Source organism: Polypterus senegalus, chromosome 9 (genome assembly GCF_016835505.1).
Source record: "Polypterus senegalus isolate Bchr_013 chromosome 9, ASM1683550v1, whole genome shotgun sequence".
Taxonomy (NCBI): Eukaryota; Metazoa; Chordata; class Cladistia; order Polypteriformes; family Polypteridae; genus Polypterus; species Polypterus senegalus.
The window spans coordinates 34,991,253-35,009,366 of NC_053162.1; the positions used below are offsets into that span (position 1 = coordinate 34,991,253).

At 39.4% G+C, this 18,114-nt stretch overlaps 1 protein-coding gene across 16 annotated transcripts in view; it reads left to right on the forward strand.

Moving 5' to 3' along the window:
* Positions 1–18,114, forward strand: part of chd9 (chromodomain helicase DNA binding protein 9) — a 277,289-nt gene that overhangs the window by 126,670 nt on the left and 132,505 nt on the right. For 13 of the 16 annotated variants that reach the window (XM_039762900.1, XM_039762899.1, XM_039762897.1 and 10 more), the window contains one exon: positions 11,030–11,391. In XM_039762900.1, the coding sequence (XP_039618834.1) occupies positions 11,030–11,391 (362 nt within the window). Of the gene's footprint in view, positions 1–5,777; positions 6,349–11,029; positions 11,392–18,114 lie in introns of those variants that run through there. The other 3 variants (XM_039762907.1, XM_039762908.1, XM_039762904.1) reach the window with 1 other exon arrangement.

The window sequence follows — 18,114 nt, forward strand, 5'->3', positions numbered from 1 at the left end:
CTAGGGTTCATGTTCACCTAGTGCCTCAGTCTACTAGGACTGGCTGTGGTCCTACCTTGACTGTTGGATTGGACTAAATGATTTTGAGAATGTGATGTGGTATGTACATCATTTAATGATTTGTACATGAAACTTGTTCTGAAGCTAATGAAAACACACATTTTATCACTCCTGATTTGATTTTGAAATCTGTCTGCTGATTGTTTATTGAAGGGCTACATGCCTCAGACAGCTTATGCCCTTTGAAAAGAAAGTGCATAACTTTCAGCTGGGGACCATAAACTGCCAAATAATATGATGGAGTTTTGTGACTAACCACCTCCCAGTATTTGGTTTTAAAGAGGCAATATAGAACTAGGTTTCTGCATGTGATGCACTATTTCAGACATTTGCAAATTATCTTTGGCATCTCTCCCTATATCTCTCTTCAAGGAAGGTCATGCATCTCTGTCATTTGCTTGGTCATCTGCCGTCTAGGTTCTTGGAGAAATCTTGTATATTTCCACCTAGGTCACACATTCCTCTTTCTTGCACTTCTGTCCCTGCAACTTACCTTTCAGCGGCATCATGTCTGGTAGGGTTTACAAGACCGTTACAAGTTTTTTTCCTTTTCAAACAAACATTGACAATGAAGTACTCTTTCCTGAAGGCCTTTCATCAGGCTTCCTTTAGTATGGACCACTGTGGTGGTATTTGTTTTCCTTGACAACTTTCTGCTATCTAGGAAGCCCCCTACAGTTCAATTAGAGCTACCACATCCTGTCACAGCTCTGTGATGGTTATCTTTTTTCTTTTAATTTTTTTTTTTTAATTTTACTTCTAGTGACTACATAAATGGTACATTTTGCCTCCTATGCCTCACTGGCTCCAGAAACAGTTCTACAGTGATTCTTTTTTCAGTCGTCCATGCACCTGTGATGCCCATTCTTTTGGTTTTTAAGATTATTTTACTTTCCCGTAATGGGAGATAGATTCTACTCTCTGTAGGCAAGAAATAAGAGTATTTTTATTAATAAGTGACAAAACAAGGATACCTGATAACCCCCTCCACCTTATCTGATAACCCTTCTGTCTGAGTCTTATCTCAACAGACAAATGCAGAGGTCATGGTTGAATGGCCAGTTTATTGTGATAATATCGTCTGCTCTAAAATGTAAACTTTGGTGGACAAGTTTTTGTTGTCACAGGCACTTAATGTTCAATTCAGAGATGCACTCTGTTTTATTGTTCAGTCTGAAGATGTCTGTATAACGCATGAGTATTGATCAATAAGCCTCTTCTGAAAATCTGCTTGAGATGCCATCTTTACTAGGTTTTTCAAACCACTTTGACTTGTCTATTTTCAAGTGGAATAAAAGGAGCTATATAACTCTAATCTTGGCTTAACAGAGCTTGAAATAAATGCTCAGGTAACTTCTGACTTGGATTAATAAAGTCTAAAACTGTGCACAATATATTTCTGATTGTTGTATGTTTAATATAGTATATCATCTCATTTTCTGTATTGATTTTTCCTGGTAGGGTTCAAGATGGTTAACAGGCTTCATTTCCCAACAACACAAATTCCCAGGTGTTTTTAGACTAGCCAAATACATCTTCTCTCCAGCATGTTTTGTGTTTCCTCCCATTGGCTATTCCTCCTACCTGTAGGTTATACCCATGGGTCTTGCTTACAAAATAAATCTGTGAATGCATTCTTGTGAGATCCTTATCCTTTCACAGAGGCCACGCTTCAAAGCTCAATGGAAGAATCCTTTTTCAACTACTTGGACTTGTAATCCGATTCTTTCGACCAGTTGCCAAAACTGATGATCTCAATGCAGGGTGGGCACCTAAATCTAGACAAGTATAGCACACATGTTAGTGATCCATTATCACTTATACATAAGATCCAGAGGTACTTAAGCTACAACATATGGAGTAACATCTTCCTCGTGACCTGTAAGGAGCAAGCTACCTCTTTTAAGGTAGGGACTATGACCTCAGATTATGGTTCATGCTACATTGAACAATCCTGTTACACCCCAGATCATGTGCTATCTACAGAAATGCACACTTAAGGCCTGTAAACTGGATATTCTTCAGTTCTCATCTTGAAGAGCACAAGAGAAAGAGAAAAGGCACTCCTTTGATGGCATCTTATATTTAATGCAATCTGTGCTGCTGATACTGTATAGGCTGATGGGCCCAATTAGTTCGTACGCAAGTGTGCCAGAGAGTGTCCTTTCTTTGTAAAAATGGAGATTGTTAATCTGATTTTGTTGACACTGCCATTCATTCAATGCTATCTAGGCCACTTCAACTATAACTAGTTCTTGCAGTATAGCTTATTGAATCGTATCTAGATCAATGACCTCAACTACAGAAATGCCCCAGAACCTACTAAGTCATTTTGTGTATGCCTCCTGTTATAAGTATACTGTATATCCAGTTGGTTTAGAAGTTTTTTTTTTGTTTTTTTTTTTTTAATGGTGCTCCTTTCCTCCCCAACAAAATCTCTTATTAGGGTAACCTTTACTCCGCTCATTTGCTGATAAAGCCTGGATGACATCCTGTCTGCTTTTGCTAAGTGGAGAAATAATTTCCTATATTCTCCCAAAACTATTCTTACATTACTCAGAAAACCTATATCTTTCATGAACTAAGATATTGTGAACAGGTTCCATTGTGACACCATATCTCTCTTGAGATGAGTTAAGTTTATCCCAAACATTGGCATTCCCCCTTATAATTTCAAGAAACCCACACTACCTGTTTGGGTTTTCTTTGTTTTATTTACATTAGTTTAGTCTGATATGTACCATGATCCACCGATGGCTCAGTTACCCCGAATAAATAATTTCCCAAACAGTAAACCTCCATATCAGGGAGACATTGTGATGCAGTAGTTAGAAATGCCATCTCTGGATTCCTGAGACATTTATCAAATCCTTCACCCGCTCATTGTCTGTGCGGAGCTTGCATTTTATTTTCTCTCACACATCTTGACTGCTACATGTTTTAGGTTTTTTTGGATTTTCTACCCCAGAAGGATTGTGATTATGAGAATTTGTGCAAGAAAGCGCCATGTGATGGACTGGCATTCTGTCCAGGGTTAATTCCTGCCTTGAACCCTCTGATGCTTGGATTGGCTTTAAACAACCCCCAAACCTAAACTAGATTACATTTTTTTTGAAAGTGATAGATTACGCTTCAGATACGATGACATGCCAACATCGTACTCTTATTATGTGCAGCTTAATGTTTGAATATAGTGTTTCTTATGTTTTGCACAGTGATTCACTCCTTGTTTGCTTTGTAAAACACCTTTTGATGAGTTGTGCTGTGAAGATTGCTTTATAAAATTTTTCAGTGTCTAAGTTTCAAGTCACACACATCTTTCCTCCAAACTATGGTGCTCAAAGTATTTCCAGTGTCCATTTGGAGAGCAATGAAGTGTTCAAGTAGGATTAGAGTCAGTTTTCAGCTGCACATTAATCATCTCTAAAAAAAATCCAAATTCTGTTGATATTTGTTAAGCCTATACTTGCAACCCAATAATTTTTCCTCACTCTAACTGTTGCACTTAAGCCATTATCTTAATCACCAATTCGAACTCTGTTATATATTATCTAGCTGAGGGTGCGAGTGTTGCCATGCTTTCCCCAGATATCTGTATAGGCAGTGGAACTCTTGGTGAAAAAGAGAATAAACAGTAATCAATAACAAAATCTGCTTTAATAACCAATAACAGTAATCAATAACAAAATCTGCTTTAATAACCAATGTTATTCACTGAGATGACCTAACTATATTTAGCCAGCAGGTTTGAACCTCTGAGGTAAGCTATGGCTTCTTTTCCGTGAGTGAAGTTAAATTATACATCCTAGGGCCCTCTTTTATTTGCTAAAGTCTTTTTCATTTAGGATTATTTTTGATATTTCTGTTGTCCACTGGTCGCACTGTGTCATTGTGTCTGGAATACCCAAATGGTGCCTGCATGTGACATTTTCGGGCTGAGCCCAACTGAGCAATCCATTTAATGTCTTCTGCATGCATTCACTAGTGAACATCAATCTTCGGTCAGACTCCATGGGTGAGTCCTGATAACCCAGTTCCCAGCAAAATTCTGTTGCTTTAAGTTGCACCACTGTGAGAATCAACTTTTGGATTGCTTTTTGTCTGCACTTTCCTCTTAGGCCAATTTGCCAGAGGGATGTAGCACTACCAGGAACACAAGTATATCAATAGTATAACTGAAGCTTGTATACAATAATTATTATTATATATTTATAATTCAGGGTGGCATGGTTCGATTCCCGGGTCCTCCCTGCTTGGAGATTGCATGTTCTCCCCGTGTCTGATTGGGTTTCCTCTGGATACTCCGGTTTCCTCCCACAGTCCAAAGACATCCAGGTTAGGTGCATTGGCGATTCTAAATTGTCCCTAATGTGTGGGGGTGTGTGTGTGTGTGGCCTGCGGTGGGCAGGCACCCTGCCTGGGGTTTGTTTCCTACCTTGCGATGGATGGATTTATAATTCAGAAGTGCGGGTGGTTGGAGAAGTTGGAAATAAAGTTAAAAAATTAGACTGGTTTATTTCCATCCATTCATCCTCTTCTGCTTATCCGAGGTCGGGTCGCGGGGGCAGCAGCTTGAGCAGAGAGGCCCAGACTTCCCTCTCCCCGGCCACTTCTTCAAGCTCTTCCGGGAGAATCCCAAGGCAGTCCCAGGCCAGCCGGGAGACATAGTCCCTCTAGTGTGTCCTGTGTCTTCCTCGGGGCCTCCTCCCGTTTGGACGTATCCGGAACACCTCACCAGGGAGGCGTCCAGGAGTCATCCTGATCAGATGCCCGAGCCACCTCATCTGACTCCTCTCGATGCGGAGGAGCAGCGGCTCTACTCTAGTCCCTCCCGGATCACTGACCTTCTCACCCTATATTTAAGGGAAAGCCCAGACACCCTACAGAGGAAACCCATTTCAGCTGCTTGTATTCGTGATCTCGTTCTTTCGGTCACTACCCATAGCTCATGACCATAGGTGAGGGTAGGAACGTAGATCAGCTGGTAAACTTACAGCATTGTCTTACGGCTCAGCTCCTTTTTCACGACGACAGACGGATGCAGAGCCCGCATCACTGTGGATGCTGCACCAATCCTCCTGTCGATCTCATGCTCCATTTTTCCCTCACTCGTGAACAAGACCCTGAGATATTTGAACTCCTCCACTTGGGGCAGGATCTCTCCTCCAACCCTGAGAGGGCACTCCACCCTTTTCCGGCTGAGGACCATGGTCTCGGATTTGGAGGTGCTGATTCTCATCCCAGCCGCTTCACACTCCGCTGCGAACTGATCCAGAGAGAGCTGAATATCCCGGCCTGATGAAGCAAACAGGGCATCATCATCATCTGCAAAAAGCAGTGACCCAATCCTGAGTCAACCAAACCGGACCCCCTTAACACCCTGGCTGCGCCTAGAAATTCTTTCCATAAAAGTTATGAACAGAATCAGTGACAAAGGGCAGCCCTGGCAGAGTCCAACTCTCACTGGAAACGGGCTCGATTTACTGCCGGCAATGCGGACCAAGCTCTGACACCGGTTGTACAGGTGATACTGGAAACTGGACTGGTTTATTTGCTGCATGGAAACCTCTGCCTGCTAAATTATAGGGCACATACTTTCTTTTTCCAAGTTTTTATGAGAAATGCAGTCCTTTAGGGGTTAAACCGTTGAGCCTAATGGAATAATAACTGGTAGCACCATCTGCTGGCCTACTTCCGCAGTAAGAGAGAGAGAGAGAGAGAGAGTCGAGAGAGAGAGAGAAAAAAAAGAGCTAGGATTTTAACGACATCTCTAATATTCACGCTGATGCATTTTGATGCTTTGTGCTTTCATTTTCTTTGCATTGTTGAAAGCTGACTGGCTCTGCTGGCTATTCAGAAGGAAAATAGGGAGACAGGGGGAATTAAAAGGAAGGGGAAAAAAGCAAAACTGCAAGCAATCCAGCACCTTTTGTGTACAAAGGAGGAGTAGCCTACCTTAGCTCGGGATGTGGAGAGACTGAGGACCGAGCCTGGAAGAATCAATGAGAAGGGATGTGTGCTTTCGGACAGCTGCGCTCCTCAGTGCTGCGCCGTATCTAGACAGGCAAACCGCGAACCCCTCTCTCCCTTTTTCTCTCTCTCTCTCTCTCTCTCTCTCTCTCCCCTCTCTCTCTCTCTCGCTCTCTTCCAATGCTTTCCTCTTGAGCAGAGCTTGTGGGGTGGGTGGGCTGGTTAAGAATAAGGAAAAAATAAATTCCCCAGCAGAAGGGCACAGCATTTTTGTTAGTCGACCAAAAAATGTCTTCAGTGAAGAGGCCAAGAGGAAGGGTAAGTGAACGGGTGAGCTGGATTGTGTGGGGGCTGGGTGGGGGAAGAGGGGGGGAGGGGTTGTCTGGGCGAAAAGGCTAATAGGATTGAATAACCTTCCTTGCTACTGGCTGCTGTCAGGGAACTAGGCTTGCATCGCCATCTTGAGCTTGCTGCTGTTGTCTTCAGTGCTGGTAATTTGTTTAGCTTTTAGGCCTTAAGGTGGCAGCTTTTTTCCTCCTCAATCCCTCCCTCTCTCCTCTTTTCCTGACGCTCCCTGCGCCGCAGTCCCTGCCATCGTTAAGCCTTTGATGAGGCATGTTGTGAAACATTGCTCAGCGGAGCACACGCGCATGCACACTCAGGTCTGGAAATGTATCTGGAAATTCCTGGTGGTGGCTGCACTTGGCAGCAGCTGTGGGGGTGAGAAAAAGGCAAAGGCTCACTTGCATGACAGGCCTCTCTATCCTGCAGTTTTTTTCTTGCATTCTTGTTCAAAGCATATCCGGGATTATATAGATAAACCTTCATACTATTTGAAATGCTCAAATACTTTGCCCAGAAGGAAAAACCTCTTTCTGGCCACAATCCACTTTGCTCCATGGGTTCATTCAGTCAGTTTTTCTGATGCTCTGCAATGTTTCCAGCAGATAGTTTTCCTATCACAAAGTGGTTAGTCCTTGGGGGGTTGGGGGGGATATTGCAGTTGTAAAACAGATCTTTTTACCCTACTTTCATCACTACATTTCATGGCAATATTTTATGGAAAATGTATGTTTCACTTAAGACTGTAGTTTTTAGAGCCAGGCCCAGAGCCTTTATAATCTTAATAAAGCTGCCAATTTGATCACTGTTGTGTATATCTTTTTGGCAGTCCTTTTACTCTGGCATGTGATTCATGAGTTGATTTGAACGACAGTTTTTTTGGTAAATGGAGGATGGCACTGTGTGGAAGGGGTTAGCACCAGCACCTTATATCCTGAACAGTCTAGATTTAAGCCTTAGCTCTGTCACCATTTATGGTGTATACATTTTCTTCATATCAGTGTTTCTTCCCGAATCCTGTAAATGTTCTGGCAGCTTTAAATGGCAGTGTTAAGTTGGCCTGATATGAATGAGTGTACCTCTGAAATGGACTCAGCATCCTGTACAGGGTTGGTTCCTGTGAGAGGGCATCTGGGATGGACTTGGCATCTTGTCCAGGGTTGTTTCCTGTCTTGCACCCATCCAAAGCTAGTTCTTGCCTTGTATTAGATGCTTCTGGGCTAGATTGCAAAACACATCCCCAATTAAGGATTGAGTGAATATAGAAAATGGATAACTCGTTGGATAAACACATGCATGGAATCGGGGGGGAAAAAAGTAAGAAATTTTATTATATTGTTTTATCTGATGCCAGATAATTATAAATGGTACAGGAGTTTTTTTATTTATTGGTTCATTTTTGAACCCACTTATTTCTATACTAAGTAAGACTGTTAGTACATCTTATACCAGACCAATTTAGCATCTCTGATGAACCTAGCCATATGCTCATAGGATGTACAATAAATATCTATCAAACCCATTTAATCCACGTCACAATCAGTGGTGCTACTAACTGCACCTTGAGAGGACACCAATCCATCACAGGGTCAACTCGTACACAAAACTACTTTCACATTCACAGTGAGCCAATGTAGAGTTGCTGATTAATCTAACCCTGTACATATTTGGGGATGTGGGAGGAAAACTGGAGTACCCAGAGAAAAAGTCATGGTGACACAGAGAGAATGTGGAAACTCCAGCTAAACTACATCCAAGCCTAGGATTCAGATCCAGGATGCTGGATTGTTGAAGCAGCTTTGCTACCCACTTGCCCCTAATGACACATGTGGTCATGTTCTATACCAACATTAGAGTAACAGTCTGATCCCTGTGCGTTTATCAAAGCTGACACTTTAGGTTATGTTGTTATTACTCCCACGCCCCCATAAAATCACACCTGGAACAAGATCGAAATACATATAGTTGAAAATGAGGAACTCCTCCAAGGTCTGTCCCTCTTGCTTGTTTCAATAGTTTTTATATAGAAAAGGGGAGATTTAATTATAGCGGGAATGCACATAATATAAATAAAAGAAGACACAATCATCAAATTCTGTTTTAAGGTTTACATTTGAATGTCTATTAATTAAGGTTCTGTATATATAAAGGAGGTAATTTTCCTTATCTGAATCTGATTTCAGTTTTGAATCAGAGCGATGGAAGCTGCTTGGCACTGCTGCAATTTGCATAGTTGAATAATGTGCACAGAATTTAAGTTTGCCTCATGCAAAATTCCTTCTTTTGTTTTGAAAAACATTTTCCAATATTTGAGATTTTTGTCTTGTGCAAAAGATATCTGGTCTTATTTGTAGGGTTTGGATTATTTTTCCCAATAGATAATTGATTGCTTTTTGATTTTGGTATGATAGTGTATACTGTACATCTTGAGCATGTTCACCTAGGTGTGTGACCTAAAGTGATTTTTGCTCAGTACAAAATTGAGATGTTGGTTTTCAACATGCCCAACTGTACCACAGTCTAAGCAGCATCCTTACTGTGATACACACATACTCCATTGGACTGCAAGCAATAAATCATCTTAGAGAATCTTCAGTTTCACTGCTCCTTGTTTATATTGTGCTGGCAAAAGCCCGCAGCCATTTTACATACAAACATTTCTCTCATATTATGTTAAGAAAAAAATGTGCCCAATATGGAGCTGACCTAGCCTCTAAGTCCTTTAATGTGCATGTGTAATTGCATCAAATTTAATTTAAACATCATTTGACAGTCTTGAGTTTATTTGTAAATTAATTGATTAAAAATTCAGAGCCTTGTGTTGAGTGCCTGACAGCTGATAAGAACCTGGTTGTTGGGGGTTGGCTGCAGAGTTAGTTCTTCCTGAATAGCTGCCTATTGTTTCTGAGAGACTGTTCTTAGGTTCCCCATGATGTGATAGTGACATTCATATAATATACCCTTTACATCACATATCCAATATGCCCAAGGCCTTAAGAGACACTATTTAAGTACCTGTTTATCTATTATGTGAAAATATGTAATTTTATCGTTTATGTGAAAATATATAAACAACTAGCTCTATCTAAATCAGACAGTCTGAAAGAGTTGAATTCTCAAAATTAAGGTATCAATTTCAAGAATCAGAGATTTGCAGAACCATTTCTAACTTTTATTCAGAAAGACACCTGGAAATTCAATGTATCTATACATTTTGATTGTTTTAATCATTTTGAAATGTATAATTTGAAATGAAATCACTATTAATAAGATACATAGTGCAAATAAAAGCATGTAGTGATTTGGGAACTTGAATGATTTAAGTGTGACATCGTATGTTACTGTGAATGATGAATTAATTAGTAATTTTGCAAGTGCATTTTATCTATATGATAATTAAGTACATTTTAATATATTACTCATACACATATATTCATCAGCATTCTGTCTGTTGTGTGCACATTTTACTTGTGTCTGCTATGTTTTTCTCCTCTCTTAGTACCCTGCTTTTTGTCCAAAATCTCAAAATTACGCAGGTTTTTTTTAAACTGTGGACTCTGAATTGGTTTGATAGAATGGGTATAGATTTATACCTTAGTAAGCCCTGTTCTGGACTGATGACCCATTCAGCATTGGTTTATATAGATTTTTGTTTTACTCTCAAAACATTATTAATAACTGATCCTGTGCTTACAAGGTTACCCATTACATTCATTATTGAAACAACACATATCTAGTCAGGTCATGAGAGAAAATCTTTCAGAAATTACTATATGATGTAAAGTCTATTAAGTATTTACTTCTCTTGGCTAACACAATTTTAACTTTTAGTCTAGTTACTGTAATTCCATCTGCATTATTTAGCTAAGAATGTCTGTTGTTTCAGGTATTTCTATTGGGGTAGTCAAGTCACTCCCTAAAACGTTTTTGGATTCTTTCTGAATATTCACCTCTTTGATTGTCTGTTATCTCTACAATCCCCTAATGCTTTAGTGACCAGAAGAAAATAGTTTGTAAAAGACAGGTATGCAACAGAACAATTTTCCCCACCCTGGCCTATATTTCATAATTAAATAGACTGGATTTATGAGAAATATTCAATACAGATCAGTCTACAGTTATTTGATATATTTTTTACTCAGTAATATGTAGAAGAAAGGGTAGGGTAATAGAAAGCAGAGTTTTTATATTATTATTTTACTTAAAAACGTAAAATTTGTAATTGTTTTGCAACTGACCTTTTTCCTGCTCTACTAAACGTGTGTCAAAATCAGTTACTTCTTGATATTAGCAGTGGTCTGGCAAAGCGATGGTGAAGAAAGTGGTGATCATATTCAAAATGTGATAACATTTTTGCTTGTCAAAACGGAGACTCTTTAGTCCCAAGCTAATTGTCATGCTGGTATGGCTAAAACAATAGCTGCTAAAAAAAAAAAAAAAGTTCTGCCAAAACTGATGAAACAAATGTTATGATGATACAATGTAAACAATTTGTCATTGTTGTTTGCAGTTTATGATGCCATTGCGCAAAGGTACTTAACAGATGTTACCATTCACAGTGGCATCATAATGTGTGACTTTTTATTGGTGGATTAATTTTGTTCATTTTCAAATAAAAAAAAAATGACCCTTTTATTCATTACCGTCTCTGTTTCAGCCTCCTACCTCTAAAAACACTAATGACTCTGGTATGCCGGCTAAGCCGTACAGTGCCAAGGTGAAGAGCAACACCTCTACAATGTCAGAAAAAAAGCAGAAGAAAAAGGTATCAATGGAAGTACTGGTGGAAGATAAACAAGAAAAAGCGAACCGCATAATATCAGAGGCAATTGCCAAGGCCCGGGAACGTGGTGAGAAGAACATTCCTAGGGTCATGAGTCCTGAGAGTTTCCCTACCTCCTCCACTGAGGTCTGCCAAGAAAGGAAGGTTCGAAAGCTCAAAAACAAACCTAAGGAAAAATTGTTAAAGAAGAGCAAAGGTGGTCCATCCTCTAAAGCAAAGCAAAAGTCAAAGATTGGGTAAGTGTCATCTTGTATTATGCATTAGATAATAAGCACACTGGTTAAATTAAGTTTTCTTAGATGCAGACACTTTGCTGTTTGGGTTTTTTTTTCTGTTCCTAAATGTCTGATTAGGATTTGAATAGGAAGGAATGTTTTAGTTTTTTCACTTGGTTTGTATACAGAGCATGACTATGGGATATTTTTAAATGCAATTTGGATGGAAAGTAATATAACAGTCTCACTGCTGCTTTATCCAATCCAGGGGCAATGTAGGGGCAGGAGTCTTTTCTGACAGCACTGAGTATGAGGCTGGAAACAGCCCTGGACAGGATGCCACTCCATTGCAGTGCACATGCTGCACTCAAGTCATTGTGAGCATTTAGCCTTACTCTTTTTGATGGGAAGTGGAGGTCTATGAAGTAAGCTAAGATTTGAAGATGATAAAATAGTGATAGATTTACTTGATATTGATGTTGAATGTAATGGTCTTTCAGTTTTACAATTCTGTGACATCCTGCTCAAAAGGATGAGATGTATAGATAAGGTTTAGATGTATATACAATAGATAAGAATATTAGGGAGCATTTTAAGTATGAAAGGATTATAATTAGTCATTGGGATAGACAGAGTTATTTTACATATGGACCAAGTTTGAGCATTATCAAAAAACTGGTAATGCATACAGTACGTACCTGTTGTTATGTAAAAGAGTGTTTCTCACTCACTGCTAAAGCAGTGCAAAGAGTTGCTTATTCTAGACTAATAAAAGGCAAAGACCTCACTGACTCACTCACTCACTCACTCACTGACTGACTCAGTGACTCATCACTAATTCTCCAACTTCCTGTGTAGGTAGAAGGCTGAAATTTGGCAGGCTCATTCCTTACAGCTTACTTACAAAAGTTGGGCAGGTTTCATTTCGAAATTCTACGCGTAATGGTCATAACTGGAACCTATTTTTTCGTCCATATACTATAATAGACTTCTGCTCGATGCCCATCGGAGTTACGCCTCCCATGTAATTTACTGCCTGCCCATATAAGGCCGTCCGTCAGCGGCAATCCAATAAAAACACTGCCACTAAATATTCACGGGTGAAGGACTGTGCTTATGCAGAGGAAGATGAGATGGTCAGGGTGGTGTTTGGCACAAACTCAGCAAAACTGCGAGAGAAACTTTTAAGTGCCGGGTCTTAGCTAACATTAAATACAGCCGTGGACATCGCACCTTCACAGCTGGGAAACTTCGATGCATGTACACCAAGCGGCACACGTGAACTGACGCAGTGCACAGACAAAAAGCAACAGTTCCAAAGATTACACAATTGAGAAGACAGCAAAAAAATATGAAGCGTCTTGATACATACAAGCATATTCATAAGTGCAGCTACTGCGGAAACAAAGCACACAGTGGAAAATGTCAATTTCCCGCTAAAGGAAGACAGTGTAAAAAAAAACACGTGCATGCAGTGTGTCACGTCTCAGATAAAGAGGAAGACAAGCTGTTTATTGATGCAGTAAGAAACGAATCGATGAATGAAACCTGTTATCTTTACAACGATTGACAAACACGGAATGTAATCATGTTACGTTATTTTTAAAATGTTCCGTTTTCTTTTTCATAACTTCTTTAACACACTACTTCTCCGCTGCGAAACGTGGGGGTGTATATATATATATATATATATATATCACGATCTACATACTCTCAAATAGACAAGCCACACGCCGTGGCGCAATGGTACAGGCTTCACCTCTAGCGCTGACATCCGAGGTTCGATTCCCGAGAGGGGATGCACTGAGTATGTACGCACGCTTGCCGATTCATATTACCTTCGCAGCCCCTTGGTTTGAGACGTATGAAAAAATATGCGGTTAACGCAGAATCATGTTAAGTTATTTTTAAAATGTTTCCTTTTCTTAGCACAAGCACAGCTGAGAAGCTTCGATGCATGTACTCCATAACGCGTTAAAAAAAATAACGCATTTAATCACACTTTAAATTCCAAGCAAAGGGGAACTTTTGTCAATACATGATTTCCTGGTACATCGAAAACATTGATGCACACATCAGAGCTACAAAAATGTTAGAGTCGGAATAAAGCGTTAAGACTGATCGGAGGAAAATTTCATTTCAAAAGACTACCCGAAGGAAGCCTTAATAAAAGCATGGTTTTGTGCACATTGAAAAGCAAGCAAAATTAGATGCATTACAGAAAGCGGACTTTGTGGCTCTTACTGGGGATCTTTGGACTTCCATGACCGTTAGTAAATCTAATTACATCTAATTACAAAATGTTCAATGATCACACTGTTTTAGCCTAATGTACAAAATAATTTTGGCTAAGGTTACTCAGAGTTTAAAGACGAAGCTGGTCAAATTACCTTTTATGTTTCTGACTTATTTTTTTAAGATGAAAAACTGCACTTTATGTTGAAATTATGGTTATTATTATTTAAAGACAATACCATTCTGAAAATGTACTTAAAGTACTTAAACTACCACTTTATTTTTAAGTCTGCCCAATTTTAGCCAGGGATGATATTTTTGTTTCTGTTTTGAATTGAAATGCAGTTTAAAAACATTTTTTTTTTCAGAAATTAAAAGAGCTTAAATTTACAATATTCATGTCCATGTCTATTATTTGATTCTGTCACCCACTAAAACCCTTTTAAATAAAAAAAAAAAAAATTGCGATTTGGGGCAAATTTTCATGTGTGATTACATATGATTAATCAAGATTAATTATTACACAGCCTCTAATTAATTAGATTAATTTTTTTAATTGAGTCCCACCCCTAATATATATATGTAGATTTGTATATATATATATATATATATATATATATATATATCGAGCTATGTGTATATACAGTATATATGTATATATGTATATATATATGTGTGTGTGTATATATATATATATATATATATATATATATATATGTGTATATATATATATATATATATATATATATATATATATATATATATAAAATATATGCCAGCAACACTCATGACAATAACAACACAATTACATTGTCAATCATGTTACGTTATTATTAAAATGTTTCCTTTTCTTTTTCATTATTTCTTTAACACACTACTTCTCCGCTGCGAAGTGCGGGTATTTTGCTAGTCTATACTAATAAAAGGCAAAGCCCTCACTGACTGACTGACTGACTCACTCACTCACTCACTCATCACTAATTCTCCAACTTCCCGTGTAGGTAAAAGGCTGAAATTTGGCAGGCTTATTCCTTACAGCTTACTTACAAAAGGTAAGCAGGTTTCATTTCAAAATTCCAGGTGTAACGGTCAACAACATCCACCATGTTGAACTTTCTTATTCATGGCCCCATTTTCACGAAATTTGGTAGGCGGCTTCCCTGCGCTAACTGAAACCAATGTACGTACATTTTTCGCTGGTATGATGCCACTCTCGGCCGCCATATTGAACTTTTCAATGGTCTTTGTTACTTATGGGCCCATCTTCAAGAAATTCGGTACGCGGGTTCCCAACGTTAACTGAATCCTACTTACGTACATATATCGTCCATAGCCTGCAGCTCGGTCACCGTGTGAGGCGGCGTTAGGTCCCCCATCCCAACGCCTCCCACGTTGTTGGTTGCCTGCCTATATAAGGCCGTCCGTCGCTCCAGTCTCTACATTCCCTTCCTTGCTTTGCCTCGGGATTCACGTCTCCCTGCTGATAACTACAGCCTTTTTATTTAATCCACGGCTTCTCTGCTGTTTTATTGTTCATTTATTACGATTATAGTTATTGTGTAGGTATTTTAGACTTACTTTACATTGTTCAGGTACCCATTTCCTTTATCATTCCAACCGTACCTCCATTAACATGTCTATCGAGGTGATCACCATCGATCAAAGAACTGTCACTTACCGAGTGGTTTCCGTGCCCGGAGATGGCACCTACCTTTTCCATTCTCTTTGCTACATATTGCACGACCATATCAGGCTCACTCTTGATATCCGGAGGAACATTGTGTCTTATGTATTGAATGACTGGGACAGGTTCAAGGTGTGGACTGATGACAGTACAGGAGATAATTATACTACACAGGAGCACTATAAGAGAGAAATGCTTAAGCCCTTTACCTATGCATCTGCATGTGAGTTGATGGCTACCGCTGAATTGTTCAGTTGTCGACTTTCAAGTGTACCGAAATGGCCAAATATTTTACACCTTTCGACAACCGCCAATGCCTCTTAAACATCTTAGATTGACAGGTGACGGTTTCAGTAGTGGACACTTTGATGTTTATGAATGTTTAAACTCTCAAAAGCTGGATGTGAAGTTATCGATGAAACCGGTTGTATACGCTTGACAGATGCCGAATGTCTCTTCAACACAAGTCCTACAAATACTGTCGTAATTGAAACTAACCATGAAACTCAAATCAATTATGACAGCAGCAATCCAACCTGTGAGATTTAAAACAAGATTACTGTTTACATGGCCAACTGTACGTTGCATGCTCAAGAGTAAGCTCATCGCACAGCTTGGTCATATTACAACTGGAGGGCCGAACTCACAATGTGGTATACAAAGAGATCCTTAACAAATAATTATTGGTATATTTTCCCTCAGTTTAAAAAGGTTTAATTTTCTTCTTAATAAATATTTTAAGGCAGTACTTTGCCGCTGCGAAGCGCAGGTATTTTGCTAGTCTATACTAATTAAAGGCAAAGCCCTCACTGACTCACTCACTGACTCATCACTAAGTCTCCAACTGCCCGTGTAGGTAGAAGGCTGAAATTTGGCAGGCTCATTCCTTACAGCTTACTTACAAAAGTTGGGCAGGTTTCATTTCGAAATTCTACGCGTAATGGTCATAACTGTAGAATATTATAGTACAGTACAGTATATTTCTCCATATACTGTAATGGACTTTAGCTCGATGGCCGTGGGGGGCGGAGCTGCGTGTCACATCATCACGCCTCCCACGTAATCACGTGAACTGACTGTGAATGCAGTACGTAGAAAAGAAGGAAGAGCTCCTGAAGAAAAACACATGCAAGCTTATTCATAAGTGCAGCTACTGCGGAAACAAAGCACGGTGTAAACCGTAAGCTTAAATTAAGTCTATGGACACACTCCCGATGCCATTTGTCATGCCTTTGTTGAATACTTTATTCGCGAGATACAAGTTTAATGAGAAGACACGAGGTATAAATGAGATTTTGGATCAGTTTATAACGAAGTTAAAATTGCTGTAGCGAGAAACTTTTAAGTGCCGGGTCCTAGCTATCATTAAATACAGCCATGGACATCGCAACATCACACAAGAGAGCAGCTCACGTGAACTAACTGAACACAGTACGAGTGATCACTTGCATCAAACCTGTTCAAAAAACGCATTACACAATTGATAAGGTGGGAAAAGAATATGCTCTGAGCTGAGCTCCACAGCTAACACGGTCTTGAGGAAGCAACTTCATCACGCTGCCACCAAATACTCACAGAAAAATCCACAAGTTAATACACACACTGTCTCTAGAGTTTCTCCACACTCAATGTATTCCTCACATCCCCGTTATACCCTCTGATCTCCCATTTCAATTCAGATGCCTCCAGTTTCCAGTAAGGCTCTGCTTCGCGATGACAAGTAATAAGTCTCGGGGACAGACCCTACAAAAGGTTGCCATTGATTTCAGGCAAGATTGCTTTTCTCCCGGACAACTATACGTTGCATACTCAGGAGTGAGCTTGCGCAGCTTCGTCATATTACAACCAGAGTGCTGAACTGACAATGTGCTATATAAAGAGAACTATAACAATTGTAATAAACGAACAATAAAACAGCAGAGAACCCGTGGATTAAATTAAAAAGGCAGCTTCTTTGGCAAAGCAAGGAAAAAGGATGGCCTTATATGTCGTTCGTTTATAAAACAGCGGAGAAGCTGTGTGAAGGCTGCTTCACAAAATACCAGCGGAGCGCCTTATATGAGCAGGCAGTCAGCTAAAGAAGTGAATCAATAAATATCTATAATTGTACTAAACAAACAAAAAATAGCGTATAAGCTTCGGATTAAATAAAGGAAATGGGTACCTGAACAGTAAAGGAAGTCTCGAATAGCTACACAATAACTATAACAATCGTAATAAACGAACAATAAAACTACAGAACCGCGAGGCAAGGAGAAATGACGGCCTTATATGGCGTTCGTTTATAAAGCAGCGGAGAAGCTGTGTGAAGGCAGCTACACAAAAAAACAGCAGAGTGCCACACTCTGAATGTATTCCTCGCATCACCATTATACCCTCTGATCTCCCATTTGAATTCAAATGCCTCAAATTTCCAGTAAGGCTCTGCTTCGCGATGACAATTAATAAGTCTCAGGGACAAACCCTACAAAAGGTTGTTACTGATTTGAGGCAACATTGCTTTTCTCCTGGACAACTATACGTTGCATTCTCAAAAGTAAGCTCAGTGCACAGCTTGGTCATATTACAACCGGAGTGCTGAACTGACAACGTGGTATACAAAGAGATCCTTAACAGATAGTTATTGATATATTTTCCCTTAGTTAATATGTATGTATGTATGTGTGTATGTGTATATATACATATATATATGTAGATCTGTATGTATATATATATATATATGTGTGTGTGTGTGTGTATGTATATATATATATACACTCACCTAAAGGATTATTAGGAACACCTGTTCAATTTCTCATTAATGCAATTATGTAATCAACCAATCA